A 26,363-nucleotide genomic window follows, 5' to 3' on the forward strand; every position below is an offset into this window, starting at 1 on the left:
GCAGTATGAAATGATGTCTTTCAGCATCTTCCGATATTGCTGCTGCCCGATATAGGTGTTTCCCATAGTCTGGGGAACATACCAGTGGGGATTCAAACCGGCAACCTCTGGCTTGATAGTCAAGCCATTTCCCCACTGCGCAATGAGGTGGCTACGGTCTCTCTGAACATAGTATCTATTCATTAAGTAATTAATATTCCTGATGCCATTCCACTGCCATACCACAACTCTATCCCTTGGATTCTACATAAGTAAACATGCATAGAATCACATGCATCTGACAATGCGTTAGGTGCTGAGGTAGTCCTTGCATCCACTGTTTGAAAATGGCACTTTTAAAATGAGCATCTAGATTTCACTTCTTAAGCTTCTGAACTGATCTCCTTGATATCACATAAGTTTTCAGTGACGGTACTTTCAAATCCCAGGGGCTTAAATCCATTCTAACTCACCCCAACAAAGAGGATACAAATGGAAAAACCATTTTGGCCTCTGGTGATGTCCCAGCTAAGTTGCCATACATGTGTTCTGTCTCCGCAGCCCCTCTCCTTTTTGAGGGCTTTCATCCAAGTCTTGCTGGGCCTAGCTGGGAGTTCATAAAGAGAAATTCAGTCAAGGTCAGGCTGACCAAGGTCACACTTGCCTCGCTTCAGGGAGACAGCTGGTTATTGCCTCTTTTTATTGTAATAGCCTACCAAGCCCCTTGTGTCCCCAAACTCGTTTTAATTTTTTTTTAAAGCATTTGAAGTCATGGGTGTGTGGTGTTTTTTGTTTTTTTAAAAAAGATTGCTATGATCTTTGTTTTATGGCTTTGTTGACAAAGACCCAGATAACTATCTCAGGGTAAGTGATGAACAGATTTGATGCTGTACAAGACTCTCCCTGGACAAAGCCCAGGCACAGAAACAGACTTGAGAATGAGGCCTTTGCAATCGTAAGGACTTGATCCTCGCATGGCTGCAGAAAGGCCAGATGTCTGTGAGTAGCATGCAGACTAGTCTTGCATTAGCAAAAGATAGGAACATAGGAAGCTGCCATATACTGAGCCAGACCATTGGTCTATCTAGCTCAGTATTGTCTACCCAGACTGGCAGCGGCTTTTCCAAGGTTGCAGGCAGGAATCTCTCTCAGCCCTGATGTGCCTTGTAATCCCCCATCCCCGAGTTACAGTACTGCCTGCATATACTTTATAACCCTGTTGGTTTCCAAATCCTTGTGTGTAAATCTTTGTAGATATATGATGTACAAACAACCACTTTGTATATAATTGTGCTTTGGCAATATACTGTATGCTTTGGTAGTTTGTTGGTTCAATTAAAAAAATCTTGTCCTGTTTTTTTAAAAAAAAATAAATCTTGTCCTATCTTGGAGAAGCCAGGGAGAGAACTTGAAACGTTCTGCTCTTCCCAGAGCAGCTCCATCCCCTGAGGGGAATAACTTACAGTGCTCACACTTCTAGTCTCCCTTTCATATGCAACCAGGGCGGACCTGCTTAGCTAAGGGGACAAGTCATGCTTGCTACCACAAGACCAGCTCTCCTCTACCTCATAGAGGTAGCTCTCCTCTACCTCATAAAATATATAAATTTATAAAGATATAAAGATAGTGCACAGTCATTGTGCAAAGAAATGAATGACTCTTCCAGACTTCCTTGTATTAGCACCACTTGCTGCTCACCATCTTGCACAAGCCTGTATAGTTACAAATAGTGAGCTCCTTACACCATATACATTCAAGTTGTTCCTTTTCCATTAGTAGTAGCACAATGTTGCACCACAACCACAAAAACATCATTCCATGAACACCACCTAAGAACCTAAGAACATCCCTGCTGGATCAGGCCCAAGGCCTATCTAGTCCAGCATCCTGTTTCACACATGGCCCACCAGATGCCTCTGGGAAGCCCACAGGCAAGCTGTGGGCATGCCATCTCTCCTACTGCTACTCCTCTGTAACTGGAATTTAGAGGCATCATGCCTCTGAAGCTGGAGGTGGCCTAGAGCTCTCAGACTAGTAGCCATTGATGGCTGTTGGCTGGAGTTGGCCTATAACCCTCAGACTAGTAGCCATTTTTAGACCTCTCCTCCATGAATTTATCTAAACCCCTCTTAAAGCCATCCAGGCTGTTGGCTGTCACCACATCTTGGGGCAGATAATTCCATAGGCTGATTATACATTGTGTGAAAAAGTACTTCCTTTTGTCGGTCCTAAATTTCCTGGCAATCAGTGTGAATTCAGAGGCGCGCTTACCACTGAACTTTGGGGCCAAAGTCCAGGGCCTCCACTGTCCCTGGGTCCCCCCAAATCCTCTTTAGTTTGTCTTGGGTGGTGTGGTCGCCTGGCAGAGAATGATGATGTTTAATTTGCAGAGGAGGGGGACTTCCAAAGGTCTTTAGGTCCAGGCTCCAAAATTACCTAGGTGTACCTCTGAGTGTGATTGCCACTGTGGATGCTACCCTGTATCACTAAAGAAATTGGAACATCATACATGATCCCTTGTGTATATCAGAGCAATCCACATCCCGGTTAAAGAAACAGTCTGGTCCACTGCACTTGAGAAACCCTTGTTTGAAGTTCTGATCAGGCATGGAACTCTTGGTTGCCTCAGCTCAAGTATGGCGATAGGGCTATAGCTCAATGGCAGAGCATCTGCTTTGCATGCAGAAGGTCCCAGTTTCCATCTGTGGCATCTTCAGGTAGGGCTGGGAAAGACTCCTGCCTGAAACATTAAAAGAGCCACTGCCAGTGCCAGTCAGTGTGAACAATACTAACATAGATGAGCCAATGGTCTGACTTGATACAAGGCAGCTCCATATGCTCTTGTGTTCCTAAGTTTCCATCTCACAGTTTCCATCTATACAATAAATGGGGGGGGGCACACTGAAGCTATAAGTTGAGGCTATATATAATCACATTATTATTATTATTATTATTATTATTATTATTATTATTATTATTAGATTATATATGATATATATTATAATATTGTAATATAATATTGTAATGTTATAATATGAGAAATAATAATATAATTATTAAGTTATTATTATTATTATTATTATTAAGTTATTGTTAAGTTATTGTTATAATGATATAATATAATAATAATAATGATAATATAATCAAATAATAGATATGTTGAGGGTATATATATCAATAATCAGTAAACAGTGCTTCCATGGCTTTGATTGATTTAGGTTTCTTATATTCCATGAGCATTTGATAGATTTCAGTGTGCTTCATCATGCCTAGCAACTTTTTTTTTTTTAATGTAGGGAAGGGGCCCTGACGAATTCCAGACTGTTTATCCTCCTGCTGAATTCAGGCTATGCAAATCCCAACCCACCTTTGCAGTTGTTAAAGAAATATAATTTCTTATTTATATGGCCACATGTTTGTGGGGACTTCTAATATAAGAACCTCTGGGGTTCCCCGCCCCCCCCCCCCCGCCCAGCTGCCAGAATCAAAACTGTTGCCACATGAATAAGATCATAGCCATATACTCAGTGCAAATTAATTCCAAACGTGCATATATATGGATGTGTGTGGTTGCATGCAAAAAATCCACCTTTGTACTGCTCTTATCATTGTTAGCACAAAAAGTCATTAAAGATACCTACTCTATGTTATCTTACTTATGTACCTGAGATAATAATGTTCATAATCATAATAAATTTATTTATATAACTGTCCCATAACAAAAGTTATCTGAGCAGTGCACAAAACGAAACCATAAACATATACAATTAAAACATATAAAAATTAAAGCAAAAACTTTAAAACATTAAAACATTAAACTTTTAAACTTTAAATGACTTGCAGCCATTCAGGAGTAGCCCAGCCCTACTCCTGTTTACTCTAGTATGTCCCATTTATCTTGAGGACTAGGACCTTAACATATGAGGCTATTCCCACGATTACTGGCTTTGGCATTTCATGACTGAAGCCATGATCACATTTTCCCCCAAATAATGAATCATTTATATATGGCAGGGGTTCCCAACCTGTAGTACTCCTGAAGTTGCTAAACTACAACTCCCATCAATCCCAGGCACAGTTGTTCAGCAACTTCAGGAGTACCACAGGTTGGGAACCCCTGCCATACACGGGATTTGAGAAGATAAGCTAGTCTGCAACAAATGGTTGTTTTAAACCCTGCACTCTAGTTTTGATGCAAACAGATGAATTAGCAATGAATTTGTTAAGACAATTAATTGACTGACAACCTGATCTACACATGGAGGTCCTTCAACTTTAGCTGATTGATAGTCAGCCCTGTTAACTTCAGGTGTATTTCTGCCCTTTAGACAATCCCTTTAGACCCAGGGATTCTCAATGGTGGGTCCCCAGATGTTATTGGACTTCAACTCCCATAATCTCCAGGCCCAGTGGCCTTTGGCTGGGGATTATATGAGTTGAAGTCCAATAACATCTGGGGACCCAATGTTGAGAATCCCTGCTTTAGACAATCACTAAACAATCCCTTTAGACAAGCACTAAACACATTTAGCAGAAGTAAAATTCCTTGGCTGACATCCAGACTAACACTGCAGCAGTACAACAGACAAAGACGCACACACGCACACAAGAAGGCTGCACTGCTGAGAAGATGCTCAACATTGTGCCCTCCCTTGAGGTTTCAGTCCACTAAGTGTTGTGCATGGGCAACATGGATAGTGGGTAGCTTCGCATCAGAGGAGAAAAGCTGGTCTAGGGGAGGAGAGCTAGTCTTGTGGTAGCAAGCATGAATTGTCCCCAGTGCTGAGCAGGGTCTGCCTTGGCTGGCATTTGAATGGGAGATGACATGTGGGCATTGTAAGATATTCCCCTTAGGGGATGGGGCCTCTCTGGGAAGAGCAGAAGGTTCCAAGTTCCCTGCCTGGCAACATCTCCAAGATAGGGCTGAGAGAGATTCCTATCTCCAACCTTGGAGAAGCTGCTGACAGTCTGTGCAGACAATACTGAGCTAAATGGACCAATGATCTGAGTTGGTATAAGGCAGCTTCCTATATTCCTATGTTCCTATCATTCCCTGCAATCCATGTGGTCTGAAGAAGAGGTGCAAGCACACTGGTGAACCAGTACTCCAGAAGGCAAGCTCCTGACTAAGCGGAACTAGCTAGTGCAATATCCTTGCACTTGTGCAACATGTTTGCCGTAGTGCAGCATTGGTCAGGGTGACAGCCGGTGAATTGACTGGCATGTACTTCCAAGTAATGGCCAGAACCCCAAAATTGCACAAGTACTCCATGTCCCCAATGAGGCTTTTTTTAAACGTCAGTTTCTCAAGCAACACTCTCCAAGATGCCACACAGCAAACCCATTAGAAGCACAGGAGGGACTGAAAAGTAATGTTGGTATGGCAGGAGGAAGTTGGCTTTTCAAAGCCAAACAGACAACATCCCCACTGGGTATCTACTGGGCATGTGCCGACTCTGACTTCCTGGCATTTTCTTTCTTTTTTTAATGGAATAGCGAATGCCAGCAGTGATGGCATTTTTAAATGGATGGTTTTGGAGCATTTACATGTGCACACAAACCACAAGAGAGAATCAAAGATATGTATAACATTTGCATCTCCCTACTTTGCTCAAAGAAGTCCAAGGTGATGTACATGTTACCATCTCATTTTATCCTCACAATAATCTGCTGGTACAGGCTGGGCTAAGAGAAAGTGAGATCATCCGTGCTGATTGCATAAAGAGGCATCTTTGAAAGCATTACTTTTCTCCTGTTTAGCAGGGGGAGAGCAACCACTCCTATATAATCCCTGCACAGCATTCCTCCAGTGGTCATTCCTGGTGTCCCCCTTGTATTGCTTTTAAATTGTGAGTCCCCTCGGGACAGAAAACCACAATTCTTCTGCTATGTAAATCACATTGAGAACTTTTACTGTTGAAAAGCAGTATATAAGGCTAAGTGATCAGAAGGAATTTCCTAACGGAAAGAGCTGTTCAGAGCTGATGGACTCCCACATGCAGTGGTGGGATCTCATTCGCTAGACTTTCGGAGACAGATTGGATGGATGGCCATCTGTCAAAACTGCTGTAGTAGATTCCTGCCCTGAGTGGAGTGGAGTCCATAGAAGATCTCCAGGGTGCCTTCCAGTTAGGAACATAGGAAACTGACTTATACCGAGTCAGAACCTTGGTCCATCTAGCTCAGTATTGTCTACACCAGGCCTGCTCAACTTCGGCCCTCCTGCAGTTGTTGGCCTACAGCTCCCATAATCCCTGGCTATTGGCCATTGTGGCTGGGGATTATGGGAGTTGTAGTCCAAAAACAGCTGGAGGAGAGCTAAATTGAGCAGGCCTAGTCTACACAGACTGGCAGCCACTTTTCCAAGGTTGCAGGCAGGCGTGTCTCTCAGCCCTATCTTGGAGATGCCAGGGAGGGAACTTGGAACCTTCTGCATGCAAGCATGCATGGTGCAGGCGCTCTTCCCAGAGTGGCCCCATCCCCTATGGGGAGTCTTACAGTGCTCCCATTCAAATCCAACCAGGGCAGACCCAGCTTAACAAAGGGAACAATTCATACTTGCTACCACAAGACCAGCTCTCCTCCCAGTACTAAAACCCTGTGGTACTATAAATATCCCTAATAATACTGTGACATCCTCAAGGCTACCCAATGAGCTTCCAATGGATTTGCACCTTCACGCCTTTGAATCTCTTTCTTGAGCCACTGCGCTCTGCTGATTCAACGGTAGGTTTTTTTGAGTGTTGAGAGGGAAGACAAACAAAAAAGCAACTGTTTCTGGAATTTTCTTCAGTTGCTCCCATTTCCCAGATTTAGATATAAAGCCTTCATGAGTTAGAATTTTAAAATGACCCATCAGAGCCCTGTTAACACATTATGCTCAGCGCATGTACAATCTGGGTATGGTGGCTGACATACAGAGCAAGGATGGAGAGAGAGAGCAGCCTAGCAGAACTTCCCCACCAACTGCACCAGTGTAGCAAGGATTTTTGGTGCCCTTTCCTTCCCCAGGAAGCCCTCTGTGCCACTGAAAATATGCCTCTGAGGGCCACACAGCCCTTGGGGACATATGTGCAGGTAGTACAGGGGGCTTCCTGGGAAAGAGGAGGATGTGAAAAATCCCTGCTTTCCCAACACTACAGTTAGTTGAACACTTCTGTTAGACTGTTTTCTTGCTACACCAGTGCATCTGTATGTCAAAACTGTATACACAAACACATTTTTAACATGTTACATTGAATTCACATACAGTAGTAGACTTCCTATCTGTATCCTGCATCTCAGGGATCCTGTGTCCAGGTTTACTTTGAAGCTAGGGATGACGGGAGTTGGAGAGACTCAGGTTAGTCACCCCTGGTGACTGGTCTGATCCATCAGGGCTTTAGGAACATGGGAACATAGGAACATAGGAATATAGGAAACTGTCATATACTGAGTCAGACCATTGGTCTATCCAGCTCAGTATTGTCTTCACAGACTGGCAGCGGCTTCTCCAAGGCTGTAGGCTGGAATCTCTCTCAGCCCTATCTTGGAGAAGCCAGGGAGGGAACTTGAAACCTTCTGCTCTTCCCAGAGTGGCTCTATCCCCAAGGGAATATCTTACAGTGCTCCCATTCATATGCAATCAGGGTGGGCCCTACTTAGCTAATGGGACAAGTCATGCTTGCTACCACAAGACCAGCTCTCCTCTAAAGATTCCCTATTGCATTTCATTAGGCTTTTCATTAGACTTGTTTCATGAAAAGACCCTGTTGCTTTTCATTCAGGTTAAGTGAGTAATGACTACCTTGAGGTCATTCACACCATCAAAAACTGTGTTCTACCCCGGTTTGGGAGCTCTGTGTACTCCCAGTTTTCGGTTGTGTGGAAGCAAAATAGGAGGGAAATCTGGGTAGCTTTTCTTCCTACCTTGCTTCCACACAACCAAAAACTGGGAACACACAGACACAGCTCCCAAACCTGGGTAGAACACAGTTTTTGGTTGTGTGAACGACTTCCTTGTCTCACTGAATTCAGCACTGCTCAGTCATGACTAACTAGTCTGGAAGCTGCCTGGTATTTTTAATGCAGGCTAGAAAGCAGAAGAGATTGGACCCCTTTAAAAATCTAGTCTCATGTAAAACCTTATTACAAACCGATTTAAGGCGTTTTAAACCAATTGAAGTGGAGCTGAACACTTAAGCCTCAAACCGTGACACTCCCCAAGGTGTGCGTGCGAGCAACCTCTCTCTCTCTGCCGGCCAGGGAGGCTAAACCCCACATTCCTTCTTTTTGGAATTACTCACTAAGTTCAAGTAACAAAACTGCTGAAAATGGGATCTTTAAAAGCAAAAAGCAAGGGCAGGCCTTTAAAAAACAACAACAAAAAAACAAAAAACCTAGAGCCTCGCTTCCAGAGTGCTGGCAATTGTATTCACCGGCAGGAAAGAGAGGAGGGGGCTCTGTGAAGTTTCCAGGAGATTTTTTTTTTTCTCTTTCCCCTCGTTGGCAGCACTTGAAGGAGTTCCGTTTATTCCTTTTTCCAGCAACTGACTTGTGGCTTATTAAAAACTCCATCTGATGTGTTTTGTTGGGTGGTTATATTAGATCCGAGCGGGTAAGTTCCAGATCATGCAATCGCCTTGGCTGCAAAAGTCTCTGGTGCAGTTAAGCAAACAGGGCATTTCGACGGGAGATGCGAGAGGGAACGAAATGAATTTGGCAAAACGCGGCAACCTCTTACTTTGGCGGGATGGAGAGATCCTCCTTGGGTTTGCTTGTGTGTTTCGCTGCCAGAACTGACTCGGCCGAAGGTGATGAGCTGCTTGCGCTGGAGAGGATGATACAGCTTGAGTTTGCCCGTCTTGAAGGGTCGCGCGTTTGGACAGGAAGGAAAAGGAAAGGTGGCTTAAAATAGCTCGCAGGGATTCTCCTCTTTCTGCCAAATAACACCAGGCAGCATTTCTGTAGGACCACCATCCCGGTTTAGATCCCCGCTCAACCATGTCAATCCCTCCGACCAGAGATCCTGCTATGAGGTGTAAAGGGGAGGGGGTTGCTTTTAAAGAGCCCATTTTCGGCAGTTTTGTTGTTTGAACTTAGTGGGTCATTCCGAAAAGAAGGACGGTGGGGTTTTGCTTTCCTGCCCGGTAGAGAGAAAGGTCGCTCCGCACACACCTTGGGGAGCGACAGGCTTTGAGGCTTAAGTGCTCAGCTCCACTTCAATCGGTTTCAAACGGAAGGCAGAAATAAAACGTGACATTAAAGTTGTTAGAAAGTGAGGCCAGCTGCTGCAGTTGGCCTAGGACCGGGAAGACCAGAGTGCAAATCCCCCATCCAACCATAAAACTCACTGGGTGACTTGGAGTCAGTCACTTATCTCTCAGCCTAACTTACCTCAACAGGATTGTTAGGTAGTTTACATAGCCATGTGCAGGGCTCTCTGGATTCCTTGGCGAAGAGTGGGATATAAATGTAAAAATAAAGAACTCAACATAAGGATTCTCTGCCAAGATTTGCTGGTTCACACGTGTGAATGTGCCGAACACTTTACCCATTTGTCAAACACTTTACATTCACTGCAGAGTTGCGATTTAGGAAATCACAGAGATTCCCTGTTGCCTCAAGGCTATACTTCTTTTCAACGCTAGGTCTCCACCCCACCCCGCCACATGCTGACTTTGTTTTAACGCAAATCATTTCACACATTCAGCCCGAGTCATCACGTGTAAGTGAGGAAGGGGGGCAAACGAAATGTTCTACCGACACGTGTGAACGGGACCGGCAAACGGCATTTCAGGTCGCTGCCTTAAATCATGAGCGCCTTCCGGTTTATAATGGGTGAGGCTGAAGGATGCTTGGAATCTGGATTCCAAGCCTTTCTTGTCAAGCTCTTTACTCAGGTGTATTTATCCTGGAGTCAGCCGGAGTAGTAGAACAACTGCTGTAAAGGCAACCGGCATTCAAGCTGTGTGGATCGCGGCCTGGCCCTCGGTCGGGTCGCTCGCCCTTTCACTTTGAAGAAGTCCAACTGGATGTCGTGGAGTGTGTTGCCAAGTAGCTTGCATCTTAAGTTAGTTCCTTGCAATGGAACGTACTTCCTCACCGAAGTCCTTGAAGGGAAAGTTAACGTTTCCCTGAAACCCAGAGGCGACTGGAGAGGAAAACGAGCGTTCCTTTCCTCATCCTCTCTGCTCCAAACTGCACCCCAGAAGCTCTGTGGGAAAGTAACCTTCCAGCTTGTTTGCCTCTAACCTGCAGCCAGGCTGTCAGGAAATACGGGTTAGAATTGGACGGGCACCAGAATATACCCTCCCTTCCCCAGCAAACTCGAGTGTATATTGTTAGGTGGCCAGCAACCTAACTGGCTACTGCAGGTCCTCTTTCACCGTTTTCTCTGTTCTTTGGTTTTTCCTTTTCCATTATTAGTGGTTTCAGAGTGTTGGATTCAGACCAGGGGAGGGTGGGGGGGAAACCGGTTCAAATCCTCGCTCACCCCTACAGTTCTCTAGGTGACTTTAAGCCAATCGCAGGCTACCTACCAAGGCTGCTGTGATTGTGAGACAGCCTACAACCATGTATTCTGCCTGCCTTCAGCTCTTTGGAGGAAGATGTTAAGATGTTGTTGTTGTTGTTGATGATGATGATGATGATGATGATGATGATGATGATGAATGGCTGACATGATGAGGAAATTTATTCCTGCCTAACTTGTCCTTTTAATTTCAATGGGACGACTCTGGATAAATTGCCACGCCGTCAGCCACTGACAGCTACAACAACAACGTTACTGCATCATTTAGACAGCAAGCCTCAGAGTAAAAAACTACCGCGAAAGGTCGCATTAATACTGTACACTCCTCTTCAGTATCACAAGTCCAAGCGATGAATGGCTTCCAGTGAAACTTCCTCTTTTCAGAATCATCTCCATAAATGTGTTTACACGAAGTGCTTGATGGTTATCCTTAGGTTTCCAAGAAGTCCCCTCTGGATGGAAGTGACTCTCAAAAATTCCCGTCCCTTGGCCTCTCCTTTCATGGGCTGAGGCATGGGCGTCAAACTATTTTTTTTTTAATGTAGAACGGAAATGAATGTGTACCCTAGTGCATTTCGTATGCCCAGATGTTACTGTGACAGTAACATCGTTTTTCTAGTGGGGAGGAAAGTCGTTGGGGTGTTTGTTGCCAGAGGGTTCCCTTCTTCTAAGTGGTGCTGCTTTCTATAGACAACGATTCGCTCATCGGTGTGGGTCCTAGAGCCATAAAGTCGACACCGCCCACTCACATAGCCCTGACTGTCCCCAATGGGCACCAGTTGAAGCCTTGTTTGACATCAAGGCGACTGGTCCGTTTCCATAGTTTAGAGGTGGCTAGGCGGAGCTTTGAGATCCAGCAGATGAAAGACATCTCCAGTCCTGGGGTGTCTTCCGTCGAAAGCCCAAGGCCACGATCCCTTTTACCAATGACTCGTTTGAGACTGACTCGGGTCACTCACAGGAGAGTTGCTGTCCTCTTGCGAGGAGAGCACGTCGGGCCACGTGGCTTCTCTTCTGCCTTCTCTGGAAAGGCCCGTTTTTTTGCATTTTTCGCAGGAGAAGCGTCTTTGCATTCGGGTCTGCGCACACCTAGCTCTTCTCATTCAGTTCCGGACGCCTAATGGTACAACCAGCACATGCTCGGGATTCAAAAAGCAAGTCGCTCCTTTGCAAAAACAGGCAGCAGCTTTTCAGGGAACGAGATTTTAGAGTCGCCTTTGGTGGCAATAGTCTTTCACCACATTCAGTCACTTGTTGTGGGCCACCCCAATCGCTTTGCTCTTTGTACCTTCTTGGTTTGGGTTTTTTTGGAGGACGAACTATATTATGCGATAGTTTGGGGGTTGATTTTTTTTCCCCATAAGAAATGAAAGGGACCCAAAGGGAACGCAGCATGCTCTCTGTTTTCTGGAGAGTGCCCTCTTGAGAAGATCGGCAGAGGTTTTTTTTTTTCTCCCTATGTGAAGGGAAATAATTAGATGGCAGATCTTGAGTATGTTTTGGGGAGCTGGAGGAGAGAAAGTAGAGAGGCATGGAAATATTCTCCTACCGCAGGGACCCAAATATCTAAAAACCACAGTCATTTATTACCACTCTCATAATTCCGACAGAGGCTTTCCACGACACTGCAGAGGAATTTATTCATTTTGAAAAAGAGGCGGGTGTGGCGAAAAACAAAACAAGTAAGCAAGTAAGCCACAAAAGGCTGGAAGAAAAGGCGGTGGGCTGCAAGAATCAGGCATGAAGGCATCCCAATGCGAATTTGAAAGCAAAAGTATCGGCCAGAGAAAAGCCGGACCCAACAGCACCAATCTCCGCCCACCCTCAGTGCAAAAGGCAAGTTCGATAGAAGGGAGGCCGTGGATTTCAGCAGGACTCGTTTCCAAGTGAGGGTTCACTTACTGGGGAATCAAATGCCACAATGGGACCCCACCTACTCTCGAGTAAAAGGCGCGTGTATATTTGGAGTGCGAAACGCTTCTTAAACCTCTGGACCACTATTTACTAGGCAAAGCAAAGGCATCCCTTCCATTCAATTCAGCAGGGGACACTAACTGTCTCTGATTATTTAACCCAACACAGCTTCACTCCCACGGTCTCCCTGGTGGCTCTCTGGGGTCTGGATTACAAGTTCCTTGGGGACAGGAAACCATCTTCTTTTTCCTTTTGCTATTGAAACCGCTTTGACAACTGTTATTGTTGATGATGATGATGAAAAACGGTATATAAATATTTTAAATAATACTAAAGGACTTCTCAACCCTGTTTAGGCTTAAAGGGGTTACTTCTACTACTATCTGCAGTGTTTAAACCCCAACTCTCTTGACTGGAATATTCAAACTGTTGAAACCCATGGGATTTATTTCTAAGCAAATGACTTTCATGGGGACAATCTCGTCAACTCTTTTTTCCTCTGCAGTAGTCCCGCGGACTTCAACCCTGGATGTGCACGTGTCGTGTGCCTCAAGATTGCCCCAACGCACTGGATTTCAAACTCTTTTAAAATCGGGTTATAACCTCCTCCGTTGTTTTCTTTACACAGGACCCGCCCGCCCAACTCCCAATGCACATGTACTCCAGTGTAAAGAAAGCACTGGAGTGTGCGTGTATTGAAAGTGGTGTGTGTGTGTGTGTGTGTGTGTAATTCTTTTTTGTTTTTAACACACATCTCCCAGAGATGTATGGAATGCATCTGCCGCAAATGTATTAACATCCCAGTTCTAACCAGGCATTCCTGGAAGGAATATGTCCCAATGGAATTTACTGGTCCGCAAAAATATAGGCTGGCAGCAAATGAATGGAAGAGGCTTTCTTCCACCCATGGAAGAGGCGTTCTTCCATCCACGGCGTTCTTCTGAAGAGGCATTCTTCCATCCATGGAAGAGGCATTCTTCCATCCAATCTGACCCAATTGCCACGAAGAAGTCTTTCCCCCGCGAATGACATCACCGCCCACTATTGACCCAGCCCCCCCCCCCCCCCAATGAGTGGATTTGCCTGGGCGAGCTATACCCAGCGGGTGCTGAGCAGGACTGAGCGGACATCCGTTAGGCTGTCCTCACCTCTAGGCTGCGCTCAGGAAATTGGCGAGCGAGGCAAAGCTCCCCAGTTCCTGGGACTACTGCTGCTGCGGTTGAGGACAGCCACAGTCCCTATTTGGCAGCTTTCTAGGGCAAGAAGGGCCCTCCCGCCCTCGATCCACAACTTAAGTTGGCTTGGTGGGATGCGAGCGCACACCTGGATCTTTCCACATACAACGGTGGGCATAAGTCTCCTTGCTATGAATTCAGTCCGCTCCCAACCAAAACGGTTTGGGTCGGTAGCAGAACTCTTCAGTCCCAACACCCGGTGTACTGAAGTGTTAAACTGGCTTCTGTTGTCACCCGGACACTGAGTACCCCTTGCTGAGACACAGGTCACATTTGAATGCCTGGAATCAGTAAGTTTCTTTACTCGGAAGTAGGTACCTTGAGTTTCACCGAGGTTCAGTTCCAAGTAGGATCGCAGCCTGAGCCTGCCTTTCCTAAGAAAATGTGTTTGGATCGGGTGGAAGTGAATGGGACTTTGGTTTCACTGAATTGTTAGATCATGCCTCCGTTACAGCTTGTTCCCAAACGCATTGGTTGGGAAGGATCTTGCTTGCGATTGCAAGCCAATGACTGCGCGGGCCCCCGATGGGCTTCGGCTTTTTAAGACCTTGAACGGGCTTACGTGCCTATTATCCTGACTGAAATCAATAGGCCCTGCATCCCAGTAAATAAATCGAGGAGGATGCGATTCTCATTGATCTGAGTGAAACTGGTTGCTTCTAAGGAAGTAGATCTATGATCGCAGCCTCGGAAGGAAATGGGTTGTGGATCTCAGGGGACTGCGGGAGGGGATCGGGGTTCTCTTGCAACGCTCCCTCCTCCCCTTAAAAGGGGGGGCGGATATCTTATAACACCTACATCAAATGAGAGGAATGGGGGATTTGGGCAGGGGGCTCAATTAGATCACTGGGCTAACGGTCTGGGAACTGATTGGGAGGGGAGGGGGAAGCGGAAACTTTCGTCTAAACCTCGGCAAAGTCCCTCCTCTCCACGTCAAGCCAATGGCACGGCTACCCCCAAAGTTTCCGCCAGCAGGAGCTATAAGAGCGTCCCAGGCTGCAACTTTCGCCCAACTCCCAGGCAGCTCCAAGGAGCCATCGGGAGGGAGGCTGCCCGCGCCAGAGAGCTCGCCTCCTTCTGGGTCGCCGTCTCTTTTTGGGCTCCCGATGGCCTCTCCCCACCCTCCCAAGTGAGGTCCTCCTCTCCTCCCTCCCTCCCTCCCCCCTGGTCCTCTTCCTCCTCCTCCTCCTCCTCCTCCTCTTTCGCCAGGCCCAGGATCCAGCCAGGGGGAGCTGGCTGGTTAGGCGCCCCCCCTCTCCCCCGCCTCCCTCCTCGCCCCCTAAAAGGGCCGCTCGGTGCGCTGCGGGTTGGCCCCCGAGATGATGCAGCAGGACGAGTCGAACTCTCCAGTCTCGCCCGCCGACGACAGCCTGAGCAACAGCGAGGAGGAGCCCGACCGACAGCAGCAGCTTCAGGGCGGCGGGAAGCGAGGCGGGCGCAAGAGGCGATCGAGCCGCAGGAGCGCAGCCGGAGCCGGGAGCGGAGGAGCCGGAGCAGCGATCAGCGTGGCCGAGGAGCCCTGCAGCCCAGCGCAAGGCAAGCGGGGAAAGAAGTCCGCCGGAGGCGGAGGCGGCGGCGGCGGGGGCAGCAGCAGCGGCGGGGGCAGCCCACAGTCCTACGAGGAGCTCCAGACGCAGCGGGTGATGGCCAACGTCCGCGAGCGGCAGCGCACCCAGTCGCTGAACGAAGCCTTCGCGGCGCTGCGCAAGATCATCCCGACGCTGCCGTCGGACAAGCTGAGCAAGATCCAGACGCTCAAGCTGGCCGCCCGCTACATCGACTTCCTCTACCAGGTCCTGCAGAGCGACGAGCTCGACTCCAAGATGGCCAGCTGCAGCTATGTGGCCCACGAGCGCCTCAGCTACGCCTTCTCCGTCTGGCGCATGGAGGGCGCCTGGTCCATGTCCGCCTCCCACTAGCGGCCCGCGCCGCCTGCCCCGGCCGGAGACCTAGGTAAGGGGGAAGGGGGCCGGGGAGACCAGCTGTCCTGGGGAGGCAGGCGCTGCGGCTTGGCCTTCTTTGCCGCGACGGCGGCCTGCTGAGGGAGGCCCCTGACTCGCGAGGAAACCCCCTCGAACTTTCACCTGGCTGGTACCTCCCATCTCCAGCCTCTTCCTCGCATCTCCCTGGGCAGTTGCTTGGAAGGGACAGGGAGGGGGCGCAGGAGGAGCTGCCCAACTCCCGGATCTGACTGGGAAAGCCAAGCTCCACGGGAAACCCAGGAGACTCAGCCCAGAGGAGAAGCCAGGCCAGACCTCCAGGAAGATGCTAACTCGAGAGCAAGCTCTCTTGACCCGACCTCTCCAGAATGGCATGGTTAGGACTTCTCTTTTGGGACTCTGAGGTCTCCGGAGCCCTTGACACACACCTACTCTTGGAGCCCTTGTGGATTCGAACAGGATGTTTAGCATTCATACAACCCGGCTCCTTGGATCTATGGGATCCAGGGACGGGTAGGCCTTTTCGTTCCCACTGACTGTCGAGGGAATCCCTCGAATTCTGGAGGGGTCTATGGTCGCCAGCCACTCTAACCCCTAATGTCCCTCCTCCTCCTCGGTAAAGGCCTCTGAACTCCAGCGTAGGCTAGCTGCTGCTTCCATTGAAAAAGCAGGGCGAGTAACACCCCCTGCCCCTCCCCTCTCCTCCGCTCCCTTCCCTTCCCTTCGACTAGGCTGGCTTCCAAGCAAGCAGCATGCTTAGGACCGGAGCATCTCATCTTAGACGTAGTTACTCAGAAGAAGGCCCCATCGCAAATGAATGAATGTTGGTGGTGTTGGTGGTCATCAAGAAAGACCTATAGGAGTTAGCTTGCTCGGGAGGAAGCCTCCACCAACAGCTCCCGGCTTTCATAGGGGTCTACAAATGTATCTGAGTGCTCCTTCGGTTCAAAGGCTTCCCCCTTTCTAAAAGGGCAGGCTTGGGATGAAGTCGAATTGATTTCCCTTTGCACGCTGTATCCTGCAGTCCACCCGTTACCCGGATTAATCCACATTCCAAAGGAAGTTTTCTTGATTTGAAGGAGACGATTCGCCTGGTAGCCTTAGAATGACATTCTGATGAAAACCAGAGATGCGGGTTAGACCCCTCGTCTAAGTCGAGCAGCCCTTTCCGATTTGCCATCCAAAACATTACAATCACCTCATTTGTTTGAAAAGAGCCCACCTAAAGCAGATCGGGACTGCTTTCCCAAGTTGAAAGCAACTCCCACATGAAATAAATTCGGGGTGGGGGTGGAAATCAGTTTAGATGTTTATTAAAAAGAAATAAATAGGATTCGGGAATATGCACGCCCATATCCTAAGCAAGCTTACTTGTAGAGGAGATCCTTCTTGACTTCATATAGGTTTAGCTACGGCTTTAGGATAATCAACCAATACGGCATCATTGAAAAAGCATGACCCACGTTTTAGAGAGACTGGGCGTGTGATCTTAAGAGCCGAATTGGTTATGAGGTCCCACTCATGTGGTCTAGTCAAACCCGGTCTTTCCAAATTCCTCTATGCAGAAGCTCCGGTTGATTTCGATGCAACTTCTTCCTAAAGAAGCCACCGTGGTTGAAGCAGAGAACGGTTGTGACAGGCTGGGAGTCTAAGTTTTTCTCGCGAGAAAATCTCATGTATTCCCGTGGGAGAGGCCTAACAGTGGCTTGGTGGGGCTTTCGCGACTTCAGGCCCGCTTCCTACCGCCACCTCGGAATGATTTGTTTGCTGGGTCTCTTACGCTGTTGGACATCCTAAACGTGTTTTCTCTAATCTAACCGATTAGACTACTATGGTCCCAGCATAGTAATCTATTTAGAACTGCCAAAGCAAACCCCAGTCCTGATATCCCGATGCGACAGAAAGTGCATTTGTAAATTTACCTCCAATCCCCCTTTCTAACAAATATAATTAAAACAAATTCAGAATTAAGGACTATGTTCCAGTAATTGTTTAGAACTGGCGCGTACTTGCATGCATTAGTAAGTTCCACTGATTGCAGAGAGTCTTCACTGCCAAGTAAATATCCAGCCCAATTTTTAGCATGTTGACTTGGAGGTAAACATTTCGAGGCACTTACTCTTAAATGAGTGTGTAATATTTAGCTGCCTGCTGATTGCACCAATATGCCAGGGTCCTAAGTACATTTGCAATATGCATAGTAAGTATGCAGTCGTACTGCTGCAATACTCAGTACTGCACACTCTATAATCCTATGTTTACTCAGAAGTTAAGTCCCACTGTCTTCAATTACACTTCCTCCCAAGCAAATCGTTAGGATCCCAACCTTAACCTGAGACTGAGCCCTACTGAACTGAAAGCGACATTTTCTTCCGAGTAAAGATGGATAGGATATGGCAACAAATCTACTTACTTTATAGGAAATGGAATCTCACTGATTTCAGTGGCACGTGGAGCCTAAATTTATTTCATGAACATATAGAGAGTCAGCAGTGTAAAGCTCCGGGATCACTGAAATAGACTGCGAGTGCATTTTATTTTGGTATTTTTTCGAGTAAAACTCCCATGGCTTACTCGAGGAGTAGCACGCATAACATGGGACTGGTAGGGAAAATCTGGCTCTTCTTATTCTGGACAAGGATTGCAGCCTAACTCAGGGGCGTTGAAACAGGCCGCGGTTTTTAATGAGGATCATCATGTGGAAGTGAATTTCATTGAAATCTACAGGAGCTTCTAAGAAAACTGTAAGGAGCGCAAGGAGAAGACAGGGCTGCAGCCCCGATCCAAAGCACGTTTTCCTCCGAAGCCCCACTGAGTTCAACGGAGCTTACTTCCCATGATAGGCTTGGGATTGGAGTGGAATGCTGAGATTCCATGTACACTTCAGGAATAAGCTCTATAGAACACAGTGGGGCTTACTTCCGAGTAAATATGCGTTAGATCAGGCTGCATAGCTGCGATCCTATGCACATATACTCTGGAGCAAGTAGCACGCATTTGTCAGGAAGCATAAAACATGCATAGGATGGGGCTGAAAGGCAGTTATCTCCTAGTTAGTGAGTTAGTGAGTTGGCTTGAAATTTCTATGCATTTGGGGCTTACTTTCAAGCAAGCATGCTTAGGATCGAGGCTCTTTACAGCATTCCCCCCTAGCCCTTCGTAGCCCTCTGGAATTTGACAAGAGTATGAACGAAAGCGATTCCTTGAAGGCCAGGATCAGATAGGTCAGGCCTTTTTGCCGCCACGAACAAACAAAACACAAAACCCGGAGCTTGCGGAAGTGAGCAGCTGAACTGCCTTCGAGACCGCAGTGAGTGAGCTTAGAGAGGCTGCTCTAGAGAACTCTGGCAAAAGGTGCCCATTGGAGGCATGCCCTTAGACACACCGGATCTGCGTGGACCTGAGTGCCAAATAGCGATTTGCGTGCTTAGGATCTCGGGCTACTGCCTAGGCTTACTCGGAAGTAAATTATCCTGGAATCCAATGGGACTTGCTTCCAAGTAGCTAGGCTTAGTTCCAGAGGGGATCATGTGTCCCTCCACATCCTAGATTCGCCTAGATACCCGTGACACTTCCCTCTGCGCGTTTCCTAATTTCATGCCTTGCCAGCAATCCCCTCCCCCCTCCTTCCTTTGTGCTTTAATCCTCCCCCGCCCACCCGCCCCACAATACACACACGCACATTGTTCAGCCTTGGCTTGAATCCCCGTTTTGATGCATGCAAAAAGGATCGATCTTGTTTTACACATATTTCATTATTTATTTATTTATTTCTCTTTCATTTTCAAAAAAAGAGCATTTTCCCTTTGCAGTAATCAAGTTTCCTCCTACTCTCTCTGGGTTTTTGCAGATGACATTGTTCCCAAAGAAGGAGAGAAAATGGACTGTCTAGAGAGACTCTGCACTTGGAATTCCCCCCTCTTTTTTCCCTAAGACAAATAATGCCAAGGATTTTCTTGGAAATGTAGACGCGTTCTTGGCCAAGGTTGCAAAGAGCAGGGCGTGGGGAGCATTTCAGGCGAGAGACCCAGAGGCCCCTCGGACAGTGAGGCGGCTGAACAGCTCACCAGACATCTCTGCATTCTGATAGAAATCTGACCCGGTTGATTTTTATTTTTTTATTTTGACGAAGAATGTTGGAATTTAACTTTTCCTTATTTCCTTTCCCCCCCTTTGTTCTTGCATGCATGCATTCCCAAGAGACCTTATGAGCCACTCGTGGAAGGAAATACGTGACTGTGGACTCCTCCAACCCAGCTTTTGAACAGATCTAATGACCACCAAAACCGAAATATCCCTCTTTAGAGCGAGTGAGAAAGGGGAGGGGGGCTCTCTTAAAAATATGTTTAGGCGGGCAAAACATGGTTGGCTTGCGCGCAAACCTAACCGGTGCCTCTTTTATTTTTTGATTCTTCCTGAGGGGGAAAAACAACAACCAACCCCACAAAACCCAAAATGAAACATTCTATTTATTTATTGATGACCCATGTTAAAATGCACATAGATCCGGTGTCTATATGCATTCCTATTTTTATGATTGTTTTGTAAATATCATTGTATATTTTTTTTTCTGCAATAAATAAATATGATTGAAATGTTAACGAGAACTTTAAAAGTTTGGTCTGTGGAGAAAAAAGCGGGCTGGAAACTCAAGGTAAATAATGCTCCACTGGGTAGATCTGAAGTTACCCAGGAGAGTAAGGGGAGAGGGTGGATGGGGGCGGGGTAATATAAACAAACGGGAGAAAAACGCAAATAAACTAGCTACTGACAGACACAGGAGTGTTAATTATCCAGACAGCTTTATGATTCTGTTCGGGGGTTTGCTAGGCTTAAGATTCTGTCCGTCTTTCCATCAAAATACCCAAAGACTTTGTATTTTTAAAAATTGTAAATTGCAATGTAACGTTGTTGGGGATTTGGGTGTGTGCGTGTGTGTGAATCCTCCGACCTAAATTAGTGGCCATTTTTCAGTCTGTACTTGTTTTCTGCATCCTCTCTTGGTATCTCAGCAGAAAACTGTATTAGCAGAATGTAGGCGGGGGGCAAGTGTATGTGTGCGATTGGAAAGGGGGGAGACGAATGGCTAAGGGCCCTTCTATAAACCAGATGCATACCGATTTATGTCTTGGCATTATTTCCCTCGAGAATGAAGAGGGAGATGGAGATTTTTACGTTGTCCTCAACACATATTTACTGGGAACCCAATCCCAATGGCTGTAAGAGGGCTTACTCGCTAATAAGGGATCTGGCCTGGGATCTGGCCATAAGATCGCCTCGTGGTTTCAACATCTTTGCCCCGCAAATCAACGCAGCAGTGTACATTTAGCGTTGAGATCTTCAAGTGCCCCCAAAGACTGGGGACTTGCTTTGCTGCTATCCTTCCAGACCAAATGACGGCCTGATTATAACGGTAACTTGCTGATGAATGAAAGTGGAATGGAAATCATACGACACACAGTCTTCACAAATTGACTTGCAAGTAAATCCCCATTCATTTCAGTGGAAAATACTTTTCAAGACGTGTGTCCAGCTTCTTAGCAATACCACTGTATGATCAAAATTAAGGCTAGGGTCGTGTGTATATCTATGTTCCTTTTTAAAGTTTCCGCGGTTTGTTTCAGAAGTATGGGGAATCCAGCTCTCATATTTCAAAATCGGGTTTTGTGTAGTTCCGTGTGAGGCGGACAAACACACGACTTGTACTGCTTGCAGCTTTACAGAGTTCTCGGTTGCAACTTAATGAAGCCCGAGCAGTCGGATTTACCCTAAACACAGGGAGTGCGATCCTCCTTCGGTTGGCGTCAAGGCAAAATTACGATGCTTCTAATGAAGCCTAATTGCACCCACTAAGTGGAAGTATGCACCCCAAACTGCAAGTATGCATAAATGCCGCAAGCCAAAGGCTGCAGGTTTGTGCAGCCTTATTTGGAAACACTGGGACTTACTTTCGAGTAAGTAAGCGAAAAGTACTTCGGCTCACTTCCGTTGAGGATCGAGCTCCGGAAGCAAAGGTAGATTTTCGGCCGCGTATCTCCAGGGCAAAGTCCTGCGTTTCCCCCTGTTCCGTAGAAAAATGGCCCTGAAAAGTCTTGATTCGCAACGGAGTTGTATTCCAATCACTCAAAGCATTTGGGATCAGCCAACTGCAGAGCTGCTTCTGCTGCCCAGCTAGCGGCAATGTCGAGGAGAAATAAGACGGTGCCTTTCTTCCCAGCAAAGCTTGTTTGCTTAGCCCAGGTTGAGTTGATTTTCCTCGCCAGCCCTGTTTGTGCTCCATAGCCACCTATTACCATCTCTTGCTGACATAAGAGCCCTATGGCTTTCCAGAGAGGGTATCTGTGAGGCTGGTGCATGCTGTTGACACACAGAGAGAAAGCCTGGTGCGAGAGAGAGAGATTGAGGCCAGCTTAGTTTGTTTGTATTCAAGGGGATTAGTCAAGTCTTTGAGTATTGGATTGAGGCTTGTGGTGGTCCCCGCGTCAGAAAGGAAGGTGCGAAGGCAGCGCAAGTCCCCCCGGAACCGAGTGGATTTCCCGAGATCAACTGGCACGAGGTTGCAGATGTCTTGGAAGCTTCCAGCCAGAATCCAACCAGAGCCCTGGGCGGAGAAGGCAGAGCCAAGAAGAGAGCGTGCTTTCTGCTGCCGACCAGGTAGGCTGTAAAACCCAATCCATCCATTCCTCCTCCTCTCTCTTTCACTTTCTCCCTTGTCGTGACTTGCCCCTGGGAAAAGGAAGACTGATCCTCCGCCTAGACTAGCGGTGGCATCGCATCTGGATATTTATTCCGCACCCCCATGGGAGTAATAGCGCTGTTGTTCAGGGAGCTGGTTTTCAAGTATGGATCGCAGCCTTAGTATCTCTCTCAGTCCTATCCGGCAACCCCTTTTTAATTCGAATTCATTAAACTCATCTGTTTCAGTCCAATTCCTGGGACTGCAAGGGCTGGGAAGCAGGAAGTCCCTTTCGTCGCAGTGGGGTTGACTCCCGTGTAAAAATGCATGGGTTCGGATTGTAGAGTAGCAATTCCGTAAAACAGCAGTCTACACAATGGGACTTACTTCCTAGAAAATATGTATAAACGCAGGCTGCATAAGAGCAGCGTCGCCCACCCAAACACGCTGGAAAACTGTTTCCTTCCTCCAAGTAATCCCCCTTGGTTACACTGGGAGGTACTTGCGAGAAAAGAGCTCTAGTTTTAAATCCGCGTGTGTCTTACTAAGTGAATGTTCCTCCCAAGTATGTTTAGGATTGCTCTGTAAGTCTAAATATTTGGACCCCGATCCTAGAAAATAGTAAGCCCTCTTGATTTCAGTGGGAATGTTAAGAAAATGTGTACAGAATCTCAGCCTTCCAGCCTGGACCTAACTACTGTTTCCTCGGCAGGAAGATGCACTGCTTGCCACGGAATTGACTTTCTTGTTTAGAAACGCAGCCAGGCTCGACGGCTGCCAGGAGGAGACCAGACCATAACCCATACGTTGGAAGTGAGTGCAATCGTCAATGGGGTTTGCTGCCAGGTAAAATGGACTGGGTGCCTCCAAGGGAACTAAATCAGCATCAGACCAAGAGCTTTGATTTCATTGGGTGAGCTGAAAATGCAAACTAGGCAATCCGATCTTATTAACGGGGGAGAAAACAAGTCACGTTCTGCAAAGCTTCTAACTAGGGCATGCGGGGTTCTACCGGCCTCTCAACCGTAGCCACATTGGCTAGGCCATATCCTTTTAAAAACAATAAATAGCGAATCTATTGGGATAACAGAAAAAGGGATTTGCTGCCCAGTGGAGTAACTTTACATGTTCAAGCGGAGTTGACGAATACGGTTCGGAGAAAGATCCTGCCCTAAATTACTATGACATCAACCGTGCTGAAACGTAATGTAAGATGTAAAAGTGTTGAGGGATTGAGAAACTGGCTGGAGGTCGAAAAATCAGTGCTGACTTTGGGGAAAGGAGCGTTTCTGGCTTTCGATATGTATGTTTATAGGTATGCATATGCCTTTGCATGCACGCACACACCACTTAAGGAAAGGGCTTTGTTCTTCCTCCCCACTGACCTCGTTCTCCATAGGCAAGTTTGGTTGCTACCTATGGTTCTAGCCTTGCGAAACGGGCCCTAAGGGCAGGCCTCCTGAGTCCTCCAGGAAATAGTTTGGGGACCCGCTAGAAACCCAGCGACCTTGAAGGAGCGAGCAATGCATCCTGGGAGTTTTACTTTGTTTTGGCTTTGTTCTCGCAAAGGCTCCTGGGCTTGTGGGTTGAGCGGCTTCAAAGGCGAGAGGGCCCTGGGCCTGCAGGAAGGGCGACTCTCTTTTTCCCCGAGTATGCGGCGGCGCACTACTGCAGCAGGAGGAGGAAGAGTAGCGGCAGCAGAAGCCACCCTTGGAGCTTGGCCTCGCGCGAGCCCGCGGAGCTTTCTTGCACATTCCACGGTTTGGCAAACGCCGACCTAGTTATTTTCTCTAGTCTAGTATCAAATTCTTCTCAGGCCTACGATTTCACTTGAAGTCCTGCCCAGGCATCCTTCAAAGTGAGCGTCCGTCCCGCTCTCATGATGTCAGGCGGTTTTCCCTGCATCTGTAATTCCCCCCCCCCCGCCCTTCAGTTGAAAAACAAAGGTGCGGGAACAACAAATGTGACGGAAATGCAAAGAGAAGTCAATGAAAACGGAAAGGGCGAGGAGTCGGAGAGAGGGCTCACCTGCGCCTTGGGTAGCCGTAGCCAGGACACAATGCAGCCATTTGGGCTGAGCAGCGGGGTCAGAGCGATCCGTGCATCCTTCCTCCCAAGTTGACCTACCGATTTCAAGGGGACTTACTCCCCAGTCACAGGAGTGCAGCCTTAAGCATGCTGCCATTCAAACGCCAAACACGCCTTTCCTGAAGTGTGTGCTCCGTTCATTTCAGTGAGCTTACACTGAAGTAAGGGAGTACCGGCTCAGAGTTCCTTCAGATAAGTCCAGCTGAAATCGATGTACATATTCCGAGTTAGTGGGTGAATTTAACAGTTCAGGAGTACATAGAGGGAAAGCTTGAGGAACAAGTACTCAGTTTTTGGGGGGGGGGGGAGGAAAGAGACTTTTGGTGGGGCAGATATGGGTTTATAGGTTTGTCCGAAGAGTTCAGTAAAGTGTGTGTGTACTGCTAGAACTGTTAGGAAGGAATCTGCACCCCTGTAAACAGTTCGTGAAATTGATGGGGTACATGCCTGAATCGACATGATCCGGTGTATTGATTCTTTTCCCGGATCTCGGATATAGACAGCAAGTGGCAGATTATTTAGATTAAAACACGATCAACGGTAAGGCTGGAGAAATTCGATTCCAAACCGAGATCACTGCGGTTTGTCCATCCAATGCAAATAAATGGTGCAGGCATCATATTCAGAGCTATCCCGTTGAAAGGGATTCTGGAGTAAGTACTTTGCAGGACTTTCTTCCACCGCCTGGCCTTAGCCTGATCCAAAAGATCTGGAAGGAAATCCCTGGGTAATCAAGGAGTAATATAGTCATGTTATTTGGGAGGTTCCGCCGAAACCGGTAGGACCTGCTCTCCAAGTAAATATGCTTAGGACGGATGCCTGAGGTTTGACTTCTGCTTTGCAACCTTCCTGGGCGGCAAATCGCAGTAATTTCAGTCAGATTTATTTCCAAGTAAATGGATTCAAGAGTTGGGGTCACCAAGCTCCCGTTGCAACACTCCGGGTGTTGCGCTCTCTAATCATCTTCTTAAAACAGGCGTTTATAGGAGAAGCGCCGATTAAAACACGAATGTATTAAAATAATATATTAATCGGAGAGCCCCAATGATTTCTGGGGAATATTTTTCGGCTTTGACTGGAATTATCGCCTTGTAGGCGGCGTTTCGAGATGTTGATTATTCCCACGGGGTAGCAACGCTTTCCGGATTCCTATCACGTGTTGGCCCTGGTAAAGCAGAAACAGGGTTTTGTTGCTTAGGGAGGGGGACTTTGTGCGAGTGATTTTAACCTGCTCCACCTTCAAGTGACCTGCCAAATGCTCTTTCTTATTTTATAGACATCTGGGAATTCCATACATGCCTTAAACGCCAATTACACACCTTCTTCAAAGGACACGTGCTTTGATTTGCCAAGAACATTTAAGTCGACCGAGGTCTGAAAGAAAGTGCGGCGAGAGGGGGGAGAGATGTAATGTTGCATTAAAATAGATCCTGTGCAATGTTTACTGCCGGGAGAACGGGGTGGGGCGAGGAGAGGATTAGGCTATGTAGCCAATGAATCCGTCCGGTTTGGGAATCGAAGACTTTTTAATTCTCCAGCTCTACCAGGCACTTGGCCTCATGACTTCCTCTGACCCAAGAAAAGGCTAAAGATTGGCTTAAAAAAACAACCCACAATAATTTTTTAAAGGGGTGATGGTAGTGTTGCTTTAAGATCACCTGCGGCAAGGAAATGTCTTGACTACCAAGCCAGAGGTTGCCGGTTCGAATCCCCACTAGTATGTTTCCCAGACTATATGGGAAACACCTATATCGGGCAGCAGCAGTATCGGAAGATGTTGAAAGGCATCCTCTCACACTGCGTGGGAGGAGGCAATGGTAAACCCTTCCTGTATTCTACCAAAGACAAGCACAGGGCTCTGTGGTCGCCAGGAGTCGGTACCGACTCAAAGGCACACTTTACCTTTACCTAAACACGGAGGTGCCCCATGCGGCAGGAGGTCCCATTACATTTCAAGGGACTTGTATTCCCAAGCAAGTGTCCATAGCCTGCAATCCTAGGCACGCTTTACTCAGGAG

At 47.3% G+C, this 26,363-nt stretch overlaps 2 protein-coding genes across 3 annotated transcripts in view; one reads left to right on the forward strand and one right to left on the reverse strand.

The window, feature by feature from the left end:
• The window catches only part of LOC128328813 (uncharacterized), a 162,739-nt gene that overhangs the window by 98,400 nt on the left and 37,976 nt on the right, over positions 1 to 26,363 (reverse strand). The gene's annotated exons all lie outside the window — the stretch shown is intronic.
• On the forward strand, positions 14,657 to 20,182 carry TWIST1 (twist family bHLH transcription factor 1). The gene is made up of 2 exons (XM_053258906.1): positions 14,657 to 15,594; positions 19,432 to 20,182. The coding sequence occupies exon 1, from the start codon at positions 14,961 to 14,963 to the stop codon at positions 15,558 to 15,560; it is 600 nt and encodes a 199-aa protein (XP_053114881.1). The 5' UTR covers positions 14,657 to 14,960; the 3' UTR covers positions 15,561 to 15,594; positions 19,432 to 20,182.

The sequence above is a fragment of the Hemicordylus capensis genome, chromosome 6, assembly GCF_027244095.1.
Source record: "Hemicordylus capensis ecotype Gifberg chromosome 6, rHemCap1.1.pri, whole genome shotgun sequence".
Classification (NCBI taxonomy): domain Eukaryota; kingdom Metazoa; phylum Chordata; class Lepidosauria; order Squamata; family Cordylidae; genus Hemicordylus; species Hemicordylus capensis.